The 22,822-nt window shown below is 39.6% G+C and overlaps 1 protein-coding gene across 1 annotated transcript in view; it reads left to right on the forward strand.

The window, feature by feature from the left end:
- The window catches only part of SHC2 (SHC adaptor protein 2), a 40,225-nt gene extending 35,723 nt beyond the window's left edge, over window positions 1-4,502 (forward strand). Inside the window, 1 exon segment of the mRNA XM_053700034.1 lies at window positions 4,365-4,502. Coding sequence (XP_053556009.1) covers window positions 4,365-4,502 — 138 coding nt within the window.
- The last annotated feature ends 18,320 nt before the right edge of the window (window positions 4,503-22,822 follow it).

Here is a 22,822-nt window from a genome sequence, read left to right on the forward strand (position 1 = left end):
GTTTTTGTCAACACTCACTGTAAATTATTAAAACCGACCGTAATATACTTATTACATCAATACATTCATATTGCGCAAAACAAGGACAGCCGGCTGTCCTTGCATTGCGCTATATGAATGTATTGACTACTGTGGAAGTGTATGGGACGCTGAGAGGACTGCCACCAAGAGGAGAAAAGGTGCTAATGCAGTGCTCTCCAATGCGCCCCATACGCTTCCACAGGAGGCTAGCCTCCGTCCTGGCCGGCTCTCAGTCTCACTAGTCTCAGCCAATCAGATTCAGAATTCAGAACTCGTCTGAATCTGACTGGGGCTGGCTGTCTCTGAGTGCCGGGCGGGAATGAAATAGATCCTTCCGCATGCGGTCACGCGGAAGGATCTATTTCATTCCCGCCCGGCACTCAGAGACAGCGCAGACTAGAGTCAGACGTGGTGGGTGTCAGTCGATCGCTCGAAGTGCTGCACTCTGCTGTGTTGTGTTGACGGCGTGACCCGGGCCCTGGCCGACTGTGAGTGATACTGAGACAGGAGTGGAGTCAGGGGCGCAGGACCTAGACAGGACGTCACTCAGGACAGGAGGACTAGGAGCCGAGGGGAGCGCCAGAAGGTTAGGTGCCGACTGCCGTTGGAATGTTTATTTAATTAATACAAATAATACATACACATTACACAACAACCTAAGTCATCTAATAAATCTGAGAGCCATCAGCCAGATCGCTATAAACAGGCCCCGACTGACCATGGCATAGGGCATGCATTGCCGGGCATTTGCCCGGTGGGCTGCCAGTTACCAGAGCCCCGCCCACTATTAGAGCACATACTGGGTGCTTTCAAATTTCAATGTGACAAGGGCCGTTTCCAAGCGGGGACAGACTGAGCTGTTTTTTGCTGAGGTGCTGCAGTGGGGAGCGCAGTGACTTGGGAGCTCTCCCTTACTTTTCTTTTTTTATAAGTTTTTTTTTTTATTGTTGTAAATTTGTAATCCAGGGGCATTGGGGGCAAGAGAGCTAACCAGGCTGGTCCTTTGAGGCCTCCGCACTCTGCTGCATATGGTTAGGACCAGAGGAGCAAGAATCACGTTAGCTGGCAAGCTGTTTCAGCATTTACCACCTAATGGCATCTGCAGAAAATCAAAGCCTCCAGACGCGTAAAGCAGAGAGGTGCACAGACATTACATAGCTAAAGTTACTTTGCAGTTTGCAAGTTGGTTAATTGATGGCATGCCGAGAAGGAGAACAGCTAAAAATGTCATAGCAGAGTTTATTACCTCCATGCCGATGCACAGGCTTCTGTGGAGACAAGGAGAAGAAGGTGGGCTGAGCAGAGCAGTGTAGCAGATGCCGGCAATAGAAGAGCTGTCACTTGTGATTTATAACAATTTAAATTGACCCCTCTACATAGGTAAGAGACAATCTTGAGCACTGTTCACTTTTGTGTACAAATAAATAAGTGCAGCTTGTCAGGTCAGATGTTTGCTTTTTACAGCTTCCTGTGTGTAATCTATGCATGCTGTGACCCCTGATAACAGAGGGCAGACATTTTATATCATTGTTTTGTTTTTTTAACCCCTTGTTTTCAAAAGTGTAAAGTACAGTAGAGGCTATTTGCCTACAGGTTTTATTTTATTATGTTGCTGTAGGACTAATTATTAATATTTCAAATAGGTCTTTTTTTTTTTATTATTAAAAAAAATGCATTGAAGGTAATGAATTTGTACCCCTAGAAAAAAAATTAAATCTACTATATAAACTTTAAAAAAGCTGAGAGCAAAATGTTAAATGTCTACTGTAGAAAGCAGCTGTTGATTTTTAGATGTAATAGTTTTGGGACACAGGTTTTAAAATATATACTTACAACCATGTTTCAAGTGACCTCTGGGTCCCTCTGTGTCTTATGTATATCTGATGTAACTTGTGTATATATATATATATATATATATATATATATATATATATATATATATAGTATTAATGCATATGAGGTGTGTGTGTTGTGTGCGTATCTGGGTGTATGTGTGGTTTGCATGCACATGAGTGTGTGTGTGTGTGTGTATGTGTTTGTATGCGTGCGTGTTATGTGTGGTGTATGCGCATATGTAAGTATGTGTGCTGTGCTTGTCTATGAGTATATGTATGCGTGGTGTGTGTTTATATGTGTAATGTGCATGCATGTACGTGTTTATATGTGTGGTGTGTGTGCATTTGAGTGTGTGTATGTGGGCGTTTAAATTAAACATGGGGAGGAGTGGGCTGTTTTGCCTTTAAAATGCCCGGGCCTATTTTTGGTCCCAGTCCGGCCCTGGCTATAAATTAAAAATGGCACAGAAATATTTACTTAAATCTGCTGGACGGACCCTGACAAACTGAATGGTATCTGTGAATGTGATTGATTCATTGTGCAATAATAGTACAGAACAGAAGCAGCCATAGACGTGTCGGGGTCAACACAGTCACACAGTCAGTGAGTGGTGCTTGAGTGGTGGTGACAGACTCCAGTGGTCAGTGCTAGCAACAGTCTGCTTAGGTGAAGTGAGTGTTTTTTTATTATATAAATTAGAGGGACAATACATGACATCCGAATCCGATCACAGATCAACAGAACATTTGACACTGACAAGTTTCGTGCCCAACTGCTACTGCAGTGCCCACTGCCCACTGCGTCACGTTACTATAAACCAGCACTCTGAGCCTGTCTTGTCTGCCACAGTGGGAATAAGTAAAAAATTAGGTCTCAATTCTCAAAATTGCATTGCATAATATACCTGCTGCTTGAAGCCTTGAATATGTGTGGGAACAAGGTGACTTTTATTAACACTATATGAAGGGGGGGAAATAAATTAAAACATAAATTTTAATATGCAGATAAAGATTAAAACTGAATCACTTATTAAAAACACACTTAGGAATTCCTCATTAGGTATGTACTGTTGCATAGTAAAGGTAATAGTGTGCTAGCTTTAGGTGCTTGGTTAAATCACATAAAACTGACGTATTGCCATTTGGGGTATAGCAAGTTAATGTAAATAACCTATATAAATAACCTGAGAATGTCTAAATAGCAGAATTGACATTGGACATTTATGCTATTTAGGACATTCTCAGGTTATTTATAAAGGTTATTTACATTAAAATGCTATACCCAAATGGCTAATACGTCAGTTTTATGTGATTAACCAAGCAAGCACCTAAAGCACACTATTACCTTTACTATGCAACAGTACATACCTAACAATGAGAAATCCTAAGTGTGTTTTTACTAAAGTGATTCCAGTTTTAATCTTTATCTGCATACTAAGTTATGTTTTAATTTATTCCCCCCCCCCTTTCATATAGTGTTAATAAGGTCACCTTGTTCCCACACATATTCAAGGTATATTTGCAATTTTGAGACCTCTTCATTTTTTAGTTAATCCCATGAGTGCTGTTAATGTAGTCCAACATTTTTAAATTTACAGAATAATGAAGGAATCTATAAGCATAATTGCAGCAATAAAGTAAAAAATATGTTTTAAACATATTTTAATGGGCCTGGATTCTAGATCTCATAATCAGAGCAAGCATTTTGTTATCTGGCAAGAGTTTCTGTTACAATCCTTTAGAATAAAATCAGATGTTTACTAAGTTGACCAGTTTGGCCTAGACACCATTTAAAGGGAGATGAAACCCATATGTTTTCTTTCATGATTTAGAAAGAGCATGCAATTTTAAATAACTTTCCAATTTACATCTAATATCTGAGCTACTGAGCATATTTAGATATGATATTCAACAAAGGATATCAAAAGAATGAAGAAAATCATATATCCTTTGTTGAAAATCATATCTAAATATGCTCAGTAGATACTGATTGGTGGCTGCATATAGATTCCTCATGTGATTGGCTCGCCCATGTGCATTGCTATTTCTTCAACAAAGGATATCTAAAGAATGAAGGCTTATCCGATTCCTAGCCACTGCCTCACCAGCCTCTTGAAGTCACCGCACAATCACTGATTTCAGTTGAAAGTATCAGCTAACTATACTTCCAGTTTGTATTTTACACAGATACGCTATAAACCATTTCTTTGAATTAAAAGATATTTCTATTTTTTTTTTTACCAATTTCTACTTAATAGTATTGTACAGTTTCACTTAAACATGAGGTTACAAAGCTTAGTAAATCTGATCTGTTTGATTGGAAAAAACTTGAAAATTATTATATGTAGGGACTTCCCTTTGAACTTCATAACAATAGAGATAGGATAGGCTTTTGGGCACACCATCTGCTCAGTTATCAGTTGAATTGGTTCTAGGTGTTTGTTTAACAGGAGCACTTATTTATAATAACATAAGGCCACTGTTAATTTCTTGCATTTCTTTTCTAAGGTGCGAACTAAGGATGTGCTATTTGAAAGTATAAGCCATTTAATTGCCTACCACTTGCACAACCAGCAGCCAATTGTAGCGGCAGAAAGTGAACTGCACCTGAGGCAGGTGGTGCCAAGAAGAGTGTCATCATTATAGAAGGTTGAGAAGCAAGGACTAGAAACATGGCAATGGACTACCGTGCAGATACAGGCCTGGCCAAAGGCCAAATGTTGAGATTAGATTGTTTTGTAACACATGCAGATTGTATGCACACACATACAGACACACAAACACAATATGCAAGTATTATACATATATGCTATACACAATAAGGAACTACTATATGGCTGGACTTGTATATATGTGTTAAAGCCAACCCAAAAATAATGATAAAACATTTGTTAAGATTGCATAAAAAGTAACACCTAAATTATATTTAATTTGTATATACTAAGGAAAATGTATGTTACATAGAACAGAATAATACAGTTTTCTTTCATGTAATTGGCAAGAGGACCATGAGCTTAGTGACGTATGGGATATACATTCCTACCAGGAGGGCAAAGTTTCCCAAACCTCAAAATGCCTATAAATACACCCCCACCACACCCCACAATTCAGTTTTACAAACTTTGCCCTCCTATGGAGGTGGTGAAGTAAGTTTGTGCTAGATTTCTACGTTGATATGCACTTCTCAGCAGGCTGAAGCCCGATTCCTCTCAGAGTACAGCGAATGTCAGAGGGATGTGAAGGAAGTATTACCTATTGAATGCAATGGTCATCCTAACGGGATCTATTTCATAGGTTTCTCTGTTATCGGTCGTAGAGATTCATCTCCTACTTCCCTTTTCAGATCGACAATATACTCTTATATACCATTACCTCTACTGATTCTCGTTTCAGTACTGGTTTGGCTATCTACTTTATGTAGATGAGTGTCTTTTGGTAAGTATGTTTTCCTTTATTAAGACACTCTCAGCTATAGTTTGGCACTTTAAATGTAAAGTTCTAAATATAATCTTTGTACTTATATTTGCCATGATTCAGGTTTTATCAGTATATTTCCTTTTTGCAGGACTGTCAGTTTTCATTTTGGGAAATGCACATATATATAAAAAAAAAAATTAAAAAAAAATCTTACCTGAAATTTTTCATTTGCGGGCTGTTAGGCTCGTGGGTGCGCAAAATGCTATAATTTATTGCGTCATTCTTGGCGCAAGCCTTTTTGGGGCGAGAATTACGTTTGTTGACGTATTTTCGTCATTTCCGGTGTCTTAGTTGGCGCCCGAGAATTTTCACGTAGTTGCGTCATCTATGTTGCAGACGTTTTTGGCACCAAAAATATTTTGTCAGTTGTGGGCGTCATACTTGGCGCCAGACTTTTGACATTATTTAAGTCTTTATGTATTTTTGCTTCTGGTTTCCAGAGGCTTATTCTGTTTGCATTTTTTTCCCATTCCTGAAACTGTCATATAAGGAAATTGATAATTTTGCTTTAATGTTATTTTTTCTCTTACATATTGCAAGATGTCTCAATCTGATCCTGTTTCAGAATCCACTATTGGAATCCCTGCTGCCTGATGTTGGTTCTACCAAAGCTAAGTGCATTTGTTGTAAACTTGTGGTAACTGTTCCTCCGGCTGTAGTTTGTGATAGTTGTCATGACAAAACTTTTACATGCAGAAAATATTTCCATTAGTAGTAATCCATTACCTGTTGTTATTCCTGTCAACATCTAATGCTCAGGGTATTCCTGTTAATGTGAGAGAATTTGTTTCTAATTCTATTCAGAAGGCTTTGTCTGTCATACCACCTTCTAATAAATTGTAATAAGGTCTTTTTTAAACTTCTCATTAAAATTGATGAATTTTTAAATGACCAACAACATTCAGATTTATCTATCTCTGATGAGGATCTATCTGGTTCAGAAGATTCTGCCTCAGATATTGACACTGACAAATCTTCATACTTATTTAAAATGGAGTATATTTGTTCCTTATTGAAAGAGGTGTTGATTGCATTAGATATGGAGGAGACTAGTCCTCTCGATATTAAAACTAGTAAATGTTTAAATTCAGTTTTTAAAGCTAATGTAGTTATTCCAGAGGTTTTTCCAGTTCCTGATGCTATTTCAGATGTAATTTCTAGGGAATGGAATAGACTGGGTACCTCTTTTACTCCTTCAAAGGTTTAAGAAATTGTACCCTTTGCCGTCTGATAGATTGGAGTTTTGGGAAAAGATCCCCAAAGTTGATGGGGCCATCTCTACTCTTGCTAAAGTACTACTATTCCTACGGCAGATAGTGCTTCTTTTAAAGATCCTTTAGATAGGAAACTTGAATCTTATCTAAGGAAAGCCTATTTATGTTCAGGTCATCTTCTTAGGCCTGCTATTTCTTTGGCTGATGTTGCAGCCTGCTTCAACTTTTTGGTTGGAAACCCTAGCGCAACAAGTATCAGATCATATTGTGTATAGCATTGTTAAGTTAATTCAACATGCTAATAATTTCATTTGTGATGCCATTTTTGATATCATCAGAATTGATGTCAGATATATGTCTTTAGCTATATTAGCTAGAAGAGCTTTATGGCCTAAAATCTTGGAATGCTGATATGACTTCTAAATCAACGTTGATTAAATTATTTCAACTGTCACTGGGGGGAAGGGAGCTTTTTTGCCTCAGGATAAAAAAATCTAAGGGTAAATTTAAGGCTGCTAACTGTTTTCGACAAAATAAGGAACAGAAACCTGATCCTTCCCCTAAGGGAACGGTTTCCAATTGGAAGCCTATTCAGTCTGGAATAAATCCAAGCCATTTAAAAGGTCTAAATCAGCCCCCATAACCGCATGAAGGTGCGGGCCCTCATTCCAGCTCAGCTGGTAGGGGGCAGACTAAAATTCTTCAAGGATGTTTGGATCAATTCAATCCAAAATCATTGGATTCAGAACATTGTTTCTCAAGGATACAGAATAGGTTTCCAAGTAAACCTCACCACCTGTGAGAAGTTTCTTTCTTCTCACGCATTCCAGTGAAACCCAGAAAAGGCTCAGACTTTCCTGAAGTGTGTTTCAGACCTGGAGGTATCTGGGGTAATTGTGCCAGTTCCTGTTCAGGAACGGGGTCTGGGGTTTTATTCAAATCTGTTCATTGTCCAAAGAAGGAGAATTCTTTCAGACCAGTTCTGGATCTAAACATTTTTGAACCGTTACGTGAGAATTCCAACAATCAAAATGGTGACTATAAGGACTATTCTGCCTTTGTTCAGCAAGGGCATTATATGTCCACAATAGACTTACAGGATGCATATCTTCATATTCCGATTCATCCAGATCACCATCAGTTCCTGAGATTCTCTTTTCTAGATAAGCTTTACCAATTTGTTGCTCTTCCTTTTGGCCTAGCGACAGCTCCAAGCATCTTTTCAATGGTTCTCGGTGCCCTACTCTCTGTAATAAGAGAGTGGGGTAATTGCGTTGTTTCCTTATTTGAACGATATCTTGGTACTTGCTCAGTCTTTACGTTCTGCAGAATCTCACACAAATCAACTAGTGTTGTTTCTTCAAAAACACGGTCGGAGGATCAATTTACCAAAACGTTATTTGACTCCTCATACAAGGGTAACCTTTTTAGGTTTCCAAATAGATTTCAGTATCCATGACTTTGTCTCTATCAGACAAGAGACGTCTGAAATTGGTTGCAGCTTGTCGGAACCTTCAGTTTCAATCATTCCCTTCAGTAGCTATGTGCATGGAGGTTTTAGGTCTCATGACTGCAGCATCGGACGCAATCCCTTTTGCTCGTTTTCACATGAGACCTCTTCAGCTTTGTATGCTGAATCAATGGGTGCAGGGATTATACAAGGATATCAACATTAAGATCCTTAAATCCCAATGTTCGACTATCTCTGTCTTGGTGGTTAGATCACCATCGTTTAGTTACAGGGGGTCCTCTTTTGTTCGTCCAACCTGGACTTGTGATCACAACAAATGCGAGTCTTTCAGGTTAGGGAGCTGTCTGGGGATCTCTAACAGCGCAGTGGGTTCGGAAATCTCAAGAGGCGAGATTACCAATCAATATTTTGGAACTTCCCCGTGCGATTCTCAGAGCTCTTCAGTTTTGGCCTCTTTTGAAAAGAGAAAACCGTTTATTTGTTTTCAGACAGACAATGTCACAACCGTGGCATATGTCAATCATCAAGGTGGACTCACAGTCTCAAGCTATGAAAGAAGTATCTTGGATACTTGCTTGGGCGGAAATCCAGCTCCTGTCTAATTTCTGCGGTCCATATCCCAGGTATAGACAATTGGGAAGCGGATTATCTCAGTCGCCAGACTTTACATCCAGGAGAGTGGTCTCTTCACCCAGATTGTTTTTTCAGATTGTTCAGATGTGGGGGCTTCCAGAAATAGATCTGATGGCTTCTCATCTAAACAGGAAACTTCCCAGGTATCTGTTCAGGTCCAGGGATCCTCAGTCGGAAGCAGTGGATGCGTTGACACTTCCTTGGAGTTATCAACCTGCTTATATCTTTCCGCCTCTAGTTCTTCTTTCAAGAGTGATTTCCAAAATCATAATGGAGCGTTCGTTTGTACTGCTGGTGGCTCCAGCATGGCCACACAGGTTTTGGTATGCGGATCTTGTTTGGATGTCCAGTTGCCAACCTTGGCCACTTCCATTAAAGCCAGACCTTCTGTCTCAGGCATTTTTTCCATCAGGATATCAAATCAATAAATTTGAAGGTATGCAGATTGAACGCTTAGTGCTTAGTCATAGAGTTTTCTCTGACTCAGTGATTAATACTATGTTGCAGGCTCGTAAATCTGTGTCTAGAAAAATTTATTATCGAGTTTGGAAGACTTACATTTCATGGTGTTCTTCTCATAAATTCTCTTGGCATTCTTTTAGAATTCCTAGAATTTTACAGTTTCTTCAGGATGGTTTAGATAAAGGGTTTGTCTGAAGTTCCTTGAAAGGACAAATCTCTGCTCTTTCTGTTCTGTTTCACAGAAAAAATTGCTAATCTTCCAATATTCATTGTTTTGGACAGGCTTTGGTTCGTATTAAGCCTGTCATTAAATCAATCTCTACTCCTTGGAGTCTTAATTTGGTTTTGAAAGCTTTACCAGGCTCCTCCGTTTGAGCCTATGCATTCTCTGGACATTAAATTACTTCTTGGAAAGTATTGTTCCTTTTGGCCATCTCTTCTGCTAGAAGAGTTTCTGAATTATCTGCTCTTTCTTGTGAGTCTCCTTTTCTGATTTTTCATTAGGATAAGGTGGGTCTTGCGGACTTCATTTCAATTTTTACCTAAGGTTGTGAATTCCAACAACATTAGTAGAGACATTTTTGTCCCTTCATTATGTCCTAATCCTAAGAATTCTCTGGAGAGATATTTACATTCTTTGGATGTGATAAGAGCTTTGAAATATTATGTTGAAGCTACTAAAGAATTCAGAAAGACTTCTAGTCTATTTGTTATCTTTTCTGGTTCTAAGAAAGGTCAGAAGGCTTCTGCCATTTCTTTGGCATCTTGGTTAAAGCTTTTGATTCATCATGCTTATTTGGAGTCAGGTAAATCCCCGCCTCAGAGGATTACGGCTCATTCTACTAGGTCAGTTTCTACTTCCTGGGCTTTTAGGAATGAAGCTTCTGTTGATCAGATTTGCAAAACAGCAACTTGGTCTTCTTTGCATACTTTTACTAAATTCTACCATTTTGATGTTTTTTCTACTTCAGAAACAGTTTTTGGTAGAAAAGTACTTCAGGCAAGCTGTTCAGTTTGATTCTTCTGCTTATAATTTCAGTTTTTTTCATTATAAGATTAAAATTTTTGATTTGGGGTTGTGGATTAATTTTTCAGCGGAATTGGCTGTCTTTATTTTTATCCCTCCCTCTATAGTGACTCTTTCGTGGAGTGCCACATCTTGGGTATTTGTTATCCCATACGTCACTAGCTCATGGACTCTTGCCAATTACATGAAAGAAAACATAATTTATGTAAGAATTTACCTGATAAATTAATTTCTTTCATATTGGCAAGAGTCCATGAGACCCACCCTTTTTATGGTGGTTATGATTTTTTTTGTATAAAACACAATTATTCCAATTCCTTGTTGATGCTTTCGCTCCTTTCTTATCACCCCACTTCTTGGCTATTCGTTAAACTGAATTGTGGGTGTGGTGAGGGGTGTAATTTATAGGCATTTTGAGGTTTGGGAAACTTTGCCCCTCCTGATAGGAATGGTATATCCCATACGTCACTAGCTCATGGACTCTTGCCAATATGAAAGAAATGAATTTTATCAGGTAAATTCTTACATAAATTATGTTTTTTCCCCAGAAAATATTGCTAGCTGTTTGACATCCAGCACTACAGAATTTTGCAGCGCTATACAAATAAATGATAAAAGAAATAATAATAATAATTATGAAGTAGCCAGTTGGGTGCAGTGTAATAGTTAGCAATATTATAACAGTTTCTGTTATTTATAAATGTTACTTAAACAATGCAACAAATGAATTGCATAATTAAACATAGATTGATTTAATGATAATTTTGCACCCAATAAGGGCCAGATTACGCTAACAGATCTGCTCAAGTGAAAAGGGGTTTATCTCAGGTTTTTGCGTGGGTTTAGCGCTCGTATTACAAATTAAAAGTAAACACAAACCCATGAGCCCAATAACAATTTATGCGTAGACTGATTACCGCATCCTCAGAGCTCTGGTTCACGTTTCACAAAAAAGTGTCGCAAACACATGAAAAATACATTTACAAAGTACAGTGACATTCATAATAACACTACCCAATAAAAAATTTAAGAGAAAAAAAGGCAGGCAAAGGGCTTTAACATAGAGATACATTCATATACATGTCTATATATGTTTATATGCGTGTGTATATGTATTTATGCATTTATATGGGTATATATGTATTTACAGACATATATATATATACATATAAACACATAAATTCATATGTACACACATATAGACATAAATATGTACACATATATAGACATACTTCTCTCACTCACTACCTCCTTTGGTCTCTCACAATCCACTCTATTCCCTACTCACCATGACGGTCACTCTATCGATCTGGTATTCACCTACCTCTTGTTCTCTCTCTCTGATGTCACCTGTCCGCCCATTTCCCATCTCAGACCACCATCTACTCACTTTTAATCTTAATGTACAACCTAAACCTACTTCTCCCTCTTGCCCCCGCACCTGTAGTAATCTGCACACTGTGGATCCTCTCCAACTTTCCAACCTTATTCAAAAGCACCTCCCCAAGACTTCCACAATATCCTACCCTGACCTTGCTGCAACCCACTATAACTAATACTCTCTCCTCTGCACTTGAGACCATTGCTCCTCCACAAATATGCAAAACCCCACGTCGTCAGCTCCAGCCCTGGCACTCTCAGCAAACACGCTACCTGCAAAATGCTCCCGTGCTGCTGAACGTACCTGTAGGAAATCCCGTTCTGAACCAGATTTCCTCCACTATAAATTAATTATTTATTCTTACTCCTCTGCCCTTCACTTAGCCAAGCAAACCTACTTCTCTTCTCTTATATCTACTCCACTCCTCAAACCCTAAATGTATATTTTCCATTTTCAACTCTCTCCACCTGCCTCCACCCCCCTTTGTCTGCCTTTAGTGCTCAAGTCCTGGCAGACTACTTTTTCAACAAAAACACTTACCATCCGGAGTAATATACCCAACACAAGACTGCAACCTTCCATCTCTGCCCCCGGTCACCCCTTCCACCACTCTCGGCAGCTTCCCGCCAACCACTGAAAATGAAGTGAGTTACCTATTGTCTTCCTCACACCTCACTACATGCCCACTTGACCCTATTCCTTCACATCTAATACCTTCTCTATTCCTACACTTAATCCAACTCTTACCCCATCCTCAAAAAAAACCCTCTCGACCCCAATTTTCCTGCAAACTACTGCCCCGTATAACGGCTTCCGCTAGCTTCAAAAGTCCTGGAAAAACTAGTTTTCGATCGCCTAACCCACTTCCTGTCCTCCAACTCATTGCTTGACCCTCTTCAATATGGCTTCCGTCCCCAACACTCAACTGAGACTGCCCTCATCAAGGTTACTAATGCTCTTCTTTCTGCTAAAAACAATGGCCACAACTCTATACTTATCTTACTCGACCTGTCTGCTGCTTTGACACCATTAACCATCCCCTTCTCCTACGGACTCAGCTTCCTTGGGCTCTGTGACACCCCCCTCTCCTTGATCCACTCTTATCTCTCTAATAGGTCCTTTTCTGTCTCATTTGCTGGCGACTCATTATCTTCATTGCCTCTGTCTATTGGAGTACCTCAAGGCCCTATTCTGGGTCCTCTACTCTTCTCTATTTATACTTCCTCACTGGGTAAACGTATCAGTATCTATGGCTTCAACTATTACCTCTATGCTGATGATACTCAGTTCTACCTATCCACCCCTGCTCGTCCATTTGTCCATTTCTGAGTGCTGAAACTACTAAACAGCTTATCCACTCCCTAGTAATATCCCAACTTGACTACTGTTATAACCTACTAACTGGCCTTCCTCTCTCCCACTTCTCCCCCCTTAAATCCATCCTAAATGCCTCTGCTAGACTAATCCCCACTCTCTTCCGACGCTCTGTATCTGCTGCAACCTCTTGAGAGTGCCTTCACTGACTTCCCATTCACAGCAGAATTAAATTCAAAATTCTCACCCTGACCTACAAAGCCCTCACCAACGCTGCCCCCCCCCCCACCTGTCCTCACTAATCAACAAATATACTCCAGCCCACATCCTAAGATCCAACAATGACCTGCTCCTTGCCTCCTCTACCATCACCTCCTTCCATGCTAGACTACAGGACTTCTCTTGTGCGGCACTAACCCTCTGGAACGCACTTCCTCGAACTGCCCAGACTTTTCCATAACCTGTCCTCCTTTTAAAACGCTCCCTAAATACCTTTTTGTTAGGGAAGCCTTTCACCAATCTGTAACTAAATGAATTCCCACTTGCCTAATAGTTGCCCTCTTCTTAACTCCACACTAAAATCATTATCACCTTTACAGTCCCCACCTCCTGTTTCTCACCCTCCTACCCATCTAGGTTATAAATTTCCACTGGAACAGGGCCCTCAATACCCCTGTATTTGTTTGTTTAATTTTGTACGGTGTCTTATATTTTATTATACTGTACTTTTATCTTTGTACCCATGGACAGCGCTGTGGAATATGTGGCGCTTATAACTAAATAATAATAATAATACATGTAAGTGTATTGGAGCCCTTTGCTGTCAAGTAGATGAAAACATGTAAAATCATATTTATACAATATCCATATTTAATAAAGTGTTATAATTTGTATTTACTGTAAATATTTCACATTTCAATGTTCTGCAGAATATGTTCTATGTATTTTTAAATAGATATTTCTATATAAATCTGTATATATCTATACCTATATCTAATCATGTAAAATATAGGTATAGATATATATTGTACAAAATATACCATCAGATATATATAGTAATATGTATTTTATGAATAAATAGAACGTATTCTGCTATGTGAAGAGCATTGGAATGTGAAATATTCATATTTTAATGTTGGGTTAGCGCACTTGAAAATATGTAATCGGGTTTGCCCGCAAGTAGGGTCCATTGACTTCTATGGGGAATATGTTAACATTACCGCAATATTCTAAATTCGTCTTTTTGCGTGCATCAAGTTTGCACTTGTGCAAAAACAGTTTACTTCAACTTGAAATACGAGCGCTACCGAACTCGCAAAAATCTTACTTGTAATCTGGGCCCTAACTAAGGTCCACGGAGGAACACTGAAATATATATACAGTATATATATATATATATATATATATATATATTACACATTTTAATTGATGTAGCCAATCACACGATAAAAGCAGATTTTAAATATTAAATATAAATCTCCCAATACAGAGGAAAACAGAGGAAAAATGAGGTAAGTTTATGTATGTGCTGATGATTATCATATGCAGCAGACACCAATTATCACACATCTAGATAGAATAGAAAACCCAATATGGGATTATGTTACTGCTAATCCTGACGTGTTTGTTTTGCAGTTGATCCTTATCCCAGTGCAAGATGCAGTGTAGTATTAGTGCTGTTTTGAATTAATGTCAGTATCAGTTAGTGCCTTTTTTTTCAGTCACATCACGTTAGTCTGAGCACAAAAAGATACCTTTAATTTGAAGATATCCTCTTAAAGGGCAAACAATGCAAAAAGTAATCAAATAAAACTGCAAACAACTTGTGTGAAATACATTATATCCAAAACTTGCCAGTTTTAAGGTTACATTTTTAATATTAGTTTTGATTTTCAAAATACTAACATAAGTTTGTTTTATCCTATAGTTAGTGTAAATAATAACTTTATCCGTACAATGCATTTTGGTTATTGCACAATATTCTCATTGCACCAGGAACTAATTAGAAATCTCACTGCTGTGCCCAGACAAAATGATGTATTTTATCATGGAGGTGGTATGGGAGGGATTGTGCCATGGAGATGAACGAGGAAGATGACTTTGGCGTTGGTTATTTGACACTATATGAAATTCAGCAGATAATACAGTAGTGCAACATGTAAGGTCAGGAGGATACTTGGTTGTATAGTAAGGGGGGCGATTTATCAAGCTGAGGCGGACAGGGGCGGAATTCAGTATTGCACACGATCGCTATTTCCCTTTTAATACAGGGAGAGTCCACAGCTGCATTCCTTACTTGTGGGAAATACTGAACCTGGCCACCAGGAGGAGGCAAAGACACCCCAGTTAAAGGCTTAAATACCTCCCCCACTTCCCTCATTCCCCAGTCATTATTTGCCTTTCATCACAGGAGGATGGCAGAGAAGTGTCAGAAGATTTCGGAGTAGTTCTCTAGGAAGGGTATCTACCCTTCTATATGGGACTGGAGTTTTAAAGGGACAGTAAACACCAGGATTTTTGTTGTTTAAAAAGGTAGATAATCCCTTAATTACCCATTCCCCAATTTTGCATAACCAACACAATTATAATAATATACTTTTTACCTCTGTGATTACCTTGTATCTATGGCTCTGCAAACTGCCCCCTTATTTCAGTTCTTTTAAAAGACTTGCATTTTTAGCCAATCGGTGCTTGCTCCTAGGAGCTTCACGTCCCTGAGCTCAATGTTATCTATATGAAACACATGAACTAACGCCCTCTAGTGGTGGAAAACTGTCAAAATAATTTCAGATTAGAGGTGGCCTTCAAGGTATAAGAAATTAGCATATATACCTCCTATGTTTAGCTTTCAACTAAGGATACCAAGAGAACAAAGCAAAATTGGTAATAAAAGAAAATTGGAAAGTTGTTTAAAATTACATGCCCTATTTAAATCATGAAAGTTTTTTTTTTACTTGACTGTCCCTTTAAGTGGTCTTGTCAGCCTCTCAGTGAGAGCATTGATGAAAGTTAGAGTCTGGAGATGCAGAGAGAGTCTTTCTGCGAAACCATCCAGACTCATAGTAACAGCCCCTAAGCAATCAGCGGCGTTAACGAGTTTCGCTGCCTGCTTTTCATCACTCAAGTCCATGTCAGAAGCGATGCAACAGTCTGTCTCACTTGAAGGACTGTGTTTCTGTTCCACGGCATAGATTCTGGTAAGATCATTTCATTTTTTCCACATATGTTAACGCTAGAAGACAGGGTCACAGTGGGACTCCTTTATCTTTATGGAATCAAGGGGTAATATCTCCTGAGAGGGAATATTATTGTTTATCTGATTTATGCTGCATTATATGTGTGAGATGTTTTGGGCTCATAGGCTGATATGGAACGTACAGGTTGCTCTTTTACGTTGAGAGTTGCACAGTTGTATTAAGCTTGGCACGCTTTTCCTTTAGCAGGGGTGGTCCTCCATTGCACACCAAGTGACCAAGAGTGGTCACGGTTTCCATTTCCTATTCCTGACCGAGTGACTACAGAGAGGAGTGAGTTTTCTCTATACTGTCTGGGTCATAGGAGGTGGTGAGTGCCTCAGCCATTGGGGGTATAGGTGCCGGTTGTTGTTTTTTTTTTATTTAAATAAGGTTACCTAGTTATGGAGGATTCTGATTTTTTAGAGGGTGATCCCTCTACGACAGAATTTGATACCTGTATATATTGTGAGGAGGCCCGGGTGGTCCAGCCCTCTCAATTATGTTCCATATGCTGCAACAGGGTGTTTTCATCAACCAATGTTGAGTTGTTAGATGACACTGAACCTTCCGCCTCTGTGGTCTCTTCGTCCCGTGAGGTGTGTCCCCTACATTCATCTGATCCTACACATGCAGCTTCCCCTTGCACCACTAATCCTCCACCTGGAGGGGCCTTTTTCCATGAGACGTTACTGCGCAGTTCCGGATGGCGATGTCTGCGGCCTTAGCCGCTTTGCTCTTACTGCTACGCGCAAACGAAGGGTTAATCCATGCACTCCTACCCAGGGAGCATCATGTAAATTGACGGTTGTATCTGATCAGTCATCTGAGGATGCGGTTCTCTCTGAGGCTTCAGGGTACGGACCTTCTGGGTCGGAGCCTGCTGTTTCTATTCCTCCGGGCAGAGGAGGATTTCGCTTTTAGATTTAGAGTAGCACATCTGTGCTCGCTTCTAAAAGAAGTTTTGGCGATATTAGAGATTCCTAGTACTGATCTGCCAGTCGAATCTCAGAGCACTAAATCAGATGGCAAATTTGATTAAGGTGGGTGGGGAAGGATGGAGATCCACTTCCCTTTCGTCTATTTCCTTTTTAAGATTCCCAGTTCCGGGCTCTATAGGGGGGTTGTGCGTTGCCCATCCCTACTTGGCTAACACTATTTGTGCACTTGCCTATTGTTTTACTATTCCGTTTAAGGATAGTTTATTCTTAGAGCTCTTGGTTATAAGAGGAAACTATTTTTATGAAGATGTTTCATCACGAGGGATATTTATGTACTGACGACTTAGGTTGTCGCGGGTTTCTGGAAAATTCCTACTGAAGCATCTCTGTCTTGTTTTGAGGTGATGGTTCCCTCAATATTTTCAAGAAAGAATTAAAGCCTTGGAGCTTATAATTCTTTTATCTGGGACTTTCGCAGATTACTAACCCCAAAGCTAGGGCTTCAGGTTTTTTCTGTTCAGGCCTTGAATTGCCCTGACAGATATGACTTCTGAATCTAATCTTTCCTTCTGCTTGAGAGAAAGATTTAATTTGGTTCCGCTATTCTTCGGTTTTACCGTTTAATGAGAGAGCGAATATGAGAGACAAATTTCTTTCTCTTATTCTTTCAGTGCGGTTAAAGCCCAGCGTCAGAGACCTCCGCTAAGCATGAGCAATCCATGCGTTTTTGGAAGCCGGAATATGTGGCGCTTTATAACTAAATAATAATAATAATACATGTAAGTGTATTGGAGCCTTTTGCTGTCAAGTAGATGAAAACATGTAAAATCATATTTATACAATATCCATATTTAATAAAGTGTTATAATTTGTATTTACTGTAAATATTTCACATTTCAATGTTCTGCAGAATATGTTCTATGTATTTTTAAATAGATATTTCTATATAAATCTGTATATATCTATACCTATATCTAATCATGTAAAATATAGGTATAGATATATATTGTACAAAAATACCATCAGATATATATAGTAATATGTATTTATGAATAAATAGAACGTATTCTGCTATGTGAAGAGCATTGGAATGTGAAATATTCATATTTTAATGTTGGGTTAGCGCACTTGAAAATATGTAATCGGGTTTGCCCGCAAGTAGGGTCCATTGACTTCTATGGGGAATATGTTAACATTACCGCAATATTCTAAATTCGTCTTTTTGCGTGCATCAAGTTTGCACTTGTGCAAAAACAGTTTACTTCAACTTGAAATACGAGCGCTACCGAACTCGCAAAAATCTTACTTGTAATCTGGCCCTAACTAGGTCCACGGAGGAACACTGAAATATATATACAGTATATATATATATATATATATATATATACACATTTTAAATTGATGTAGCCAATCACACGATAAAAGCAGATTTTAAATATTAAAAATAAATCTCCCAATACAGAGGAAAACAGAGGAAAAATGAGGTAAGTTTATGTATGTGCTGATGATTATCATATGCAGCAGACACCAATTATCACACATCTAGATAGAATAGAAAACCAATATGGGATTATGTTACTGCTAATCCTGACGTGTTTGTTTTGCAGTTGATCCTTATCCCAGTGCAAGATGCAGTGTAGTATTAGTGCTGTTTTGAATTAATGTCAGTATCAGTTAGTGCCTTTTTTTTCAGTCACATCACGTTAGTCTGAGCACAAAAGATACCTTTAATTTGAAGATATCCTCTTAAAGGGCAAACAATGCAAAAAAGTAATCAAATAAAACTGCAAACAACTTGTGTGAAATACATTATATCCAAAACTTGCCAGTTTTAAGGTTACATTTTTAATATTAGTTTTGATTTTCAAAATACTAACATAAGTTTGTTTTATCCTATAGTTAGTGTAAATAATAACTTTATCCGTACAATGCATTTTGGTTATTGCACAATATTCTCATTGCACCAGGAACTAATTAGAAATCTCACTGCTGTGCCCAGACAAAATGATGTATTTTATCATGGAGGTGGTATGGGAGGGATTGTGCCATGGAATGAACGAGGAAGATGACTTTGGCGTTGTTATTTGACACTATATGAAATTCAGCAGATAATACAGTAGTGCAACATGTAAGGTCAGGAGGATACTTGGTTGTATAGTAAGGGGGCGATTTATCAAGCTGAGGCGGACAGGGGCGGAATTCAGTATTGCACACGATCGCTATTTCCCTTTTAATACAGGGAGAGTCCACAGCTGCATTCCTTACTTGTGGGAAATACTGAACCTGGCCACCAGGAGGAGGCAAAGACACCCCAGTTAAAGGCTTAAATACCTCCCCCACTTCCCTCATTCCCCAGTCATTATTTGCCTTTCATCACAGGAGGATGGCAGAGAAGTGTCAGAAGATTTCGGAGTAGTTCTCTAGGAAGGGTATCTACCCTTCTATATGGGACTGGAGTTTTAAAGGGACAGTAAACACCAGGATTTTTGTTGTTTAAAAAGGTAGATAATCCCTTAATTACCCATTCCCCAATTTTGCATAACCAACACAATTATAATAATATACTTTTTACCTCTGTGATTACCTTGTATCTATGGCTCTGCAAACTGCCCCCTTATTTCAGTTCTTTTAAAAGACTTGCATTTTTAGCCAATCGGTGCTTGCTCCTAGGAGCTTCACGTCCCTGAGCTCAATGTTATCTATATGAAACACATGAACTAACGCCCTCTAGTGGTGGAAAACTGTCAAAATAATTTCAGATTAGAGGTGGCCTTCAAGGTATAAGAAATTAGCATATATACCTCCTATGTTTAGCTTTCAACTAAGGATACCAAGAGAACAAAGCAAAATTGGTAATAAAAGAAAATTGGGAAAGTTGTTTAAAATTACATGCCCTATTTAAATCATGAAAGTTTTTTTTTTTACTTGACTGTCCCTTTAAGTGGTCTTGTCAGCCTCTCAGTGAGAGCATTGATGAAAGTTAGAGTCTGGAGATGCAGAGAGAGTCTTTCTGCGAAACCATCCAGACTCATAGTAACAGCCCCTAAGCAATCAGCGGCGTTAACGAGTTTCGCTGCCTGCTTTTCATCACTCAAGTCCATGTCAGAAGCGATGCAACAGTCTGTCTCACTTGAAGGACTGTGTTTCTGTTCCACGGCATAGATTCTGGTAAGATCATTTCATTTTTTCCACATATGTTAACGCTAGAAGACAGGGTCACAGTGGGACTCCTTTATCTTTATGGAATCAAGGGGTAATATCTCCTGAGAGGGAATATTATTGTTTATCTGATTTATGCTGCATTATATGTGTGAGATGTTTTGGGCTCATAGGCTGATATGGAACGTACAGGTTGCTCTTTTACGTTGAGAGTTGCACAGTTGTATTAAGCTTGGCACGCTTTTCCTTTAGCAGGGGTGGTCCTCCATTGCACACCAAGTGACCAAGAGTGGTCACGGTTTCCATTTCCTATTCCTGACCGAGTGACTACAGAGAGGAGTGAGTTTTCTCTATACTGTCTGGGTCATAGGAGGTGGTGAGTGCCTCAGCCATTGGGGGTATAGGTGCCGGTTGTTGTTTTTTTTTATTTAAATAAGGTTACCTAGTTATGGAGGATTCTGATTTTTTAGAGGGTGATCCCTCTACGACAGAATTTGATACCTGTATATATTGTGAGGAGGCCCGGGTGGTCCAGCCCTCTCAATTATGTTCCATATGCTGCAACAGGGTGTTTTCATCAACCAATGTTGAGTTGTTAGATGCCACTGAACCTTCCGCCTCTGAGGTCTCTTCGTCCCGTGAGGTTGTGTCCCCCTACATTCATCTGATCCTACACATGCAGCTTCCCCTTGCACCACTAATCCTCCACCTGGAGGGGCCTTTTTCCATGAGACGTTACTGCGCAGTTCCGGATGGCGATGTCTGCGGCCTTAGCCGCTTTGCTCTTACTGCTACGCGCAAACGAAGGGTTAATCCATGCACTCCTACCCAGGGAGCATCATGTAAATTGACGGTTGTATCTGATCAGTCATCTGAGGATGCGGTTCTCTCTGAGGCTTCAGGGTACGGACCTTCTGGGTCGGAGCCTGCTGTTTCTATTCCTCCGGGCAGAGGAGGATTTCGCTTTTAGATTTAGAGTAGCACATCTGTGCTCGCTTCTAAAAGAAGTTTTGGCGATATTAGAGATTCCTAGTACTGATCTGCCAGTCGAATCTCAGAGCACTAAATCAGATGGCAAATTTGATTAAGGTGGGTGGGGAAGGATGGAGATCCACTTCCCTTTCGTCTATTTCCTTTTTAAGATTCCCAGTTCCGGGCTCTATAGGGGGGTTGTGCGTTGCCCATCCCTACTTGGCTAACACTATTTGTGCACTTGCCTATTGTTTTACTATTCCGTTTAAGGATAGTTTATTCTTAGAGCTCTTGGTTATAAGAGGAAACTATTTTTATGAAGATGTTTCATCACGAGGGATATTTATGTACTGACGACTTAGGTTGTCGCGGTTTCTGGAAAATTCCTACTGAAGCATCTCTGTCTTGTTTTGAGGTGATGGTTCCCTCAATATTTTCAAGAAAGAATTAAAGCCTTGGAGCTTATAATTCTTTTATCTGGGACTTTCGCAGATTACTAACCCCAAAGCTAGGGCTTCAGGTTTTTTCTGTTCAGGCCTTGAATTGCCCTGACAGATATGACTTCTGAATCTAATCTTTCCTTCTGCTTGAGAGAAAGATTTAATTTGGTTCCGCTATTCTTCGGTTTTACTGTTTAATGAGAGAGCGAATATGAGAGACAAATTTCTTTCTCTTATTCTTTCAGTGCGGTTAAAGCCCAGCGTCAGAGACCTCCGCTAAGCATGAGCAATCCATGCGTTTTTGGAAGCCGACTCAGTCCTGTAATAAGTCCAAGCAGAGCAGAGGCCCGCCTAACCTAGGTTGACAAGAGGGGCCAGTTCTAGGTCCTATCTCGGATCACACTGGGGACTGACTATTGCTCTTTTCTGGTGCTTGATTCAGGGATATACAGGATCCATGGGTCCTAGAGGTCATAGCGAGGCTTCAAATCTCTGCGTCCCAGGGCAGTTTTCCTTCTCTTGATCCTGTCTTCCAGACAGAGAGAGGGAAGCCATTTCAGGTGGGTGCGGGTTTTGTTCTCTTTTGGAGTCATTGTCCCGGTGCCTATCACAGAGTGAGGTTTGAGATTTTTTTCAAACCGTTTTTTTCGTAGTCTCATAGAGGGAGGAAACTCCCATCCTATTGGGGTCCTAAAGTTCTTAAGCAAGCTTAATATGTCTCCTCATTCCAGAGGGAGACTATAAGGTCCACTCTACCCTTGTTATGGGAAGAGCAGTGCAGGACCACTGTTGAGGAAGGATAACATTCCTCCTCAGGGAACATTTCTGGTTCCTAAGGTTGACGTTTCTGGACCAGCACTTCCAGTACATTGCTCCTTCCGGTTTGGTCTCGCTACTGCTTCTAGAGCATTTTAGGAATCTAGGGTTTCTATTGGAAGTTGCCAGAATCCAGATCTAGCTGTAGCTTCCCTTGTCTAGACGATTCTGGTTAAATTGCTATTGTCTCGTCTGATAGAAGACCTTTAGGGATTTTTTCTGTCTTCCTCGATCCTCAGGGATGGAAGAATATCTAGACCAGAGTTCTCTGGTGTAGACACCAGGGTGGATTCCTGGATGCTATTTTAGTCTTCATAGACATGAAGACATTTCTATCAGACTTGTGAAGTTATGAGTTAGCTTCATCAGGTTGTGACCTCCAGACCTCCTTCAGGCCATCACTGGCTCTGTGTTGGGTGGTGATGA

Source organism: Bombina bombina, chromosome 2, assembly GCF_027579735.1.
Source record: "Bombina bombina isolate aBomBom1 chromosome 2, aBomBom1.pri, whole genome shotgun sequence".
Taxonomy (NCBI): Eukaryota; Metazoa; Chordata; class Amphibia; order Anura; family Bombinatoridae; genus Bombina; species Bombina bombina.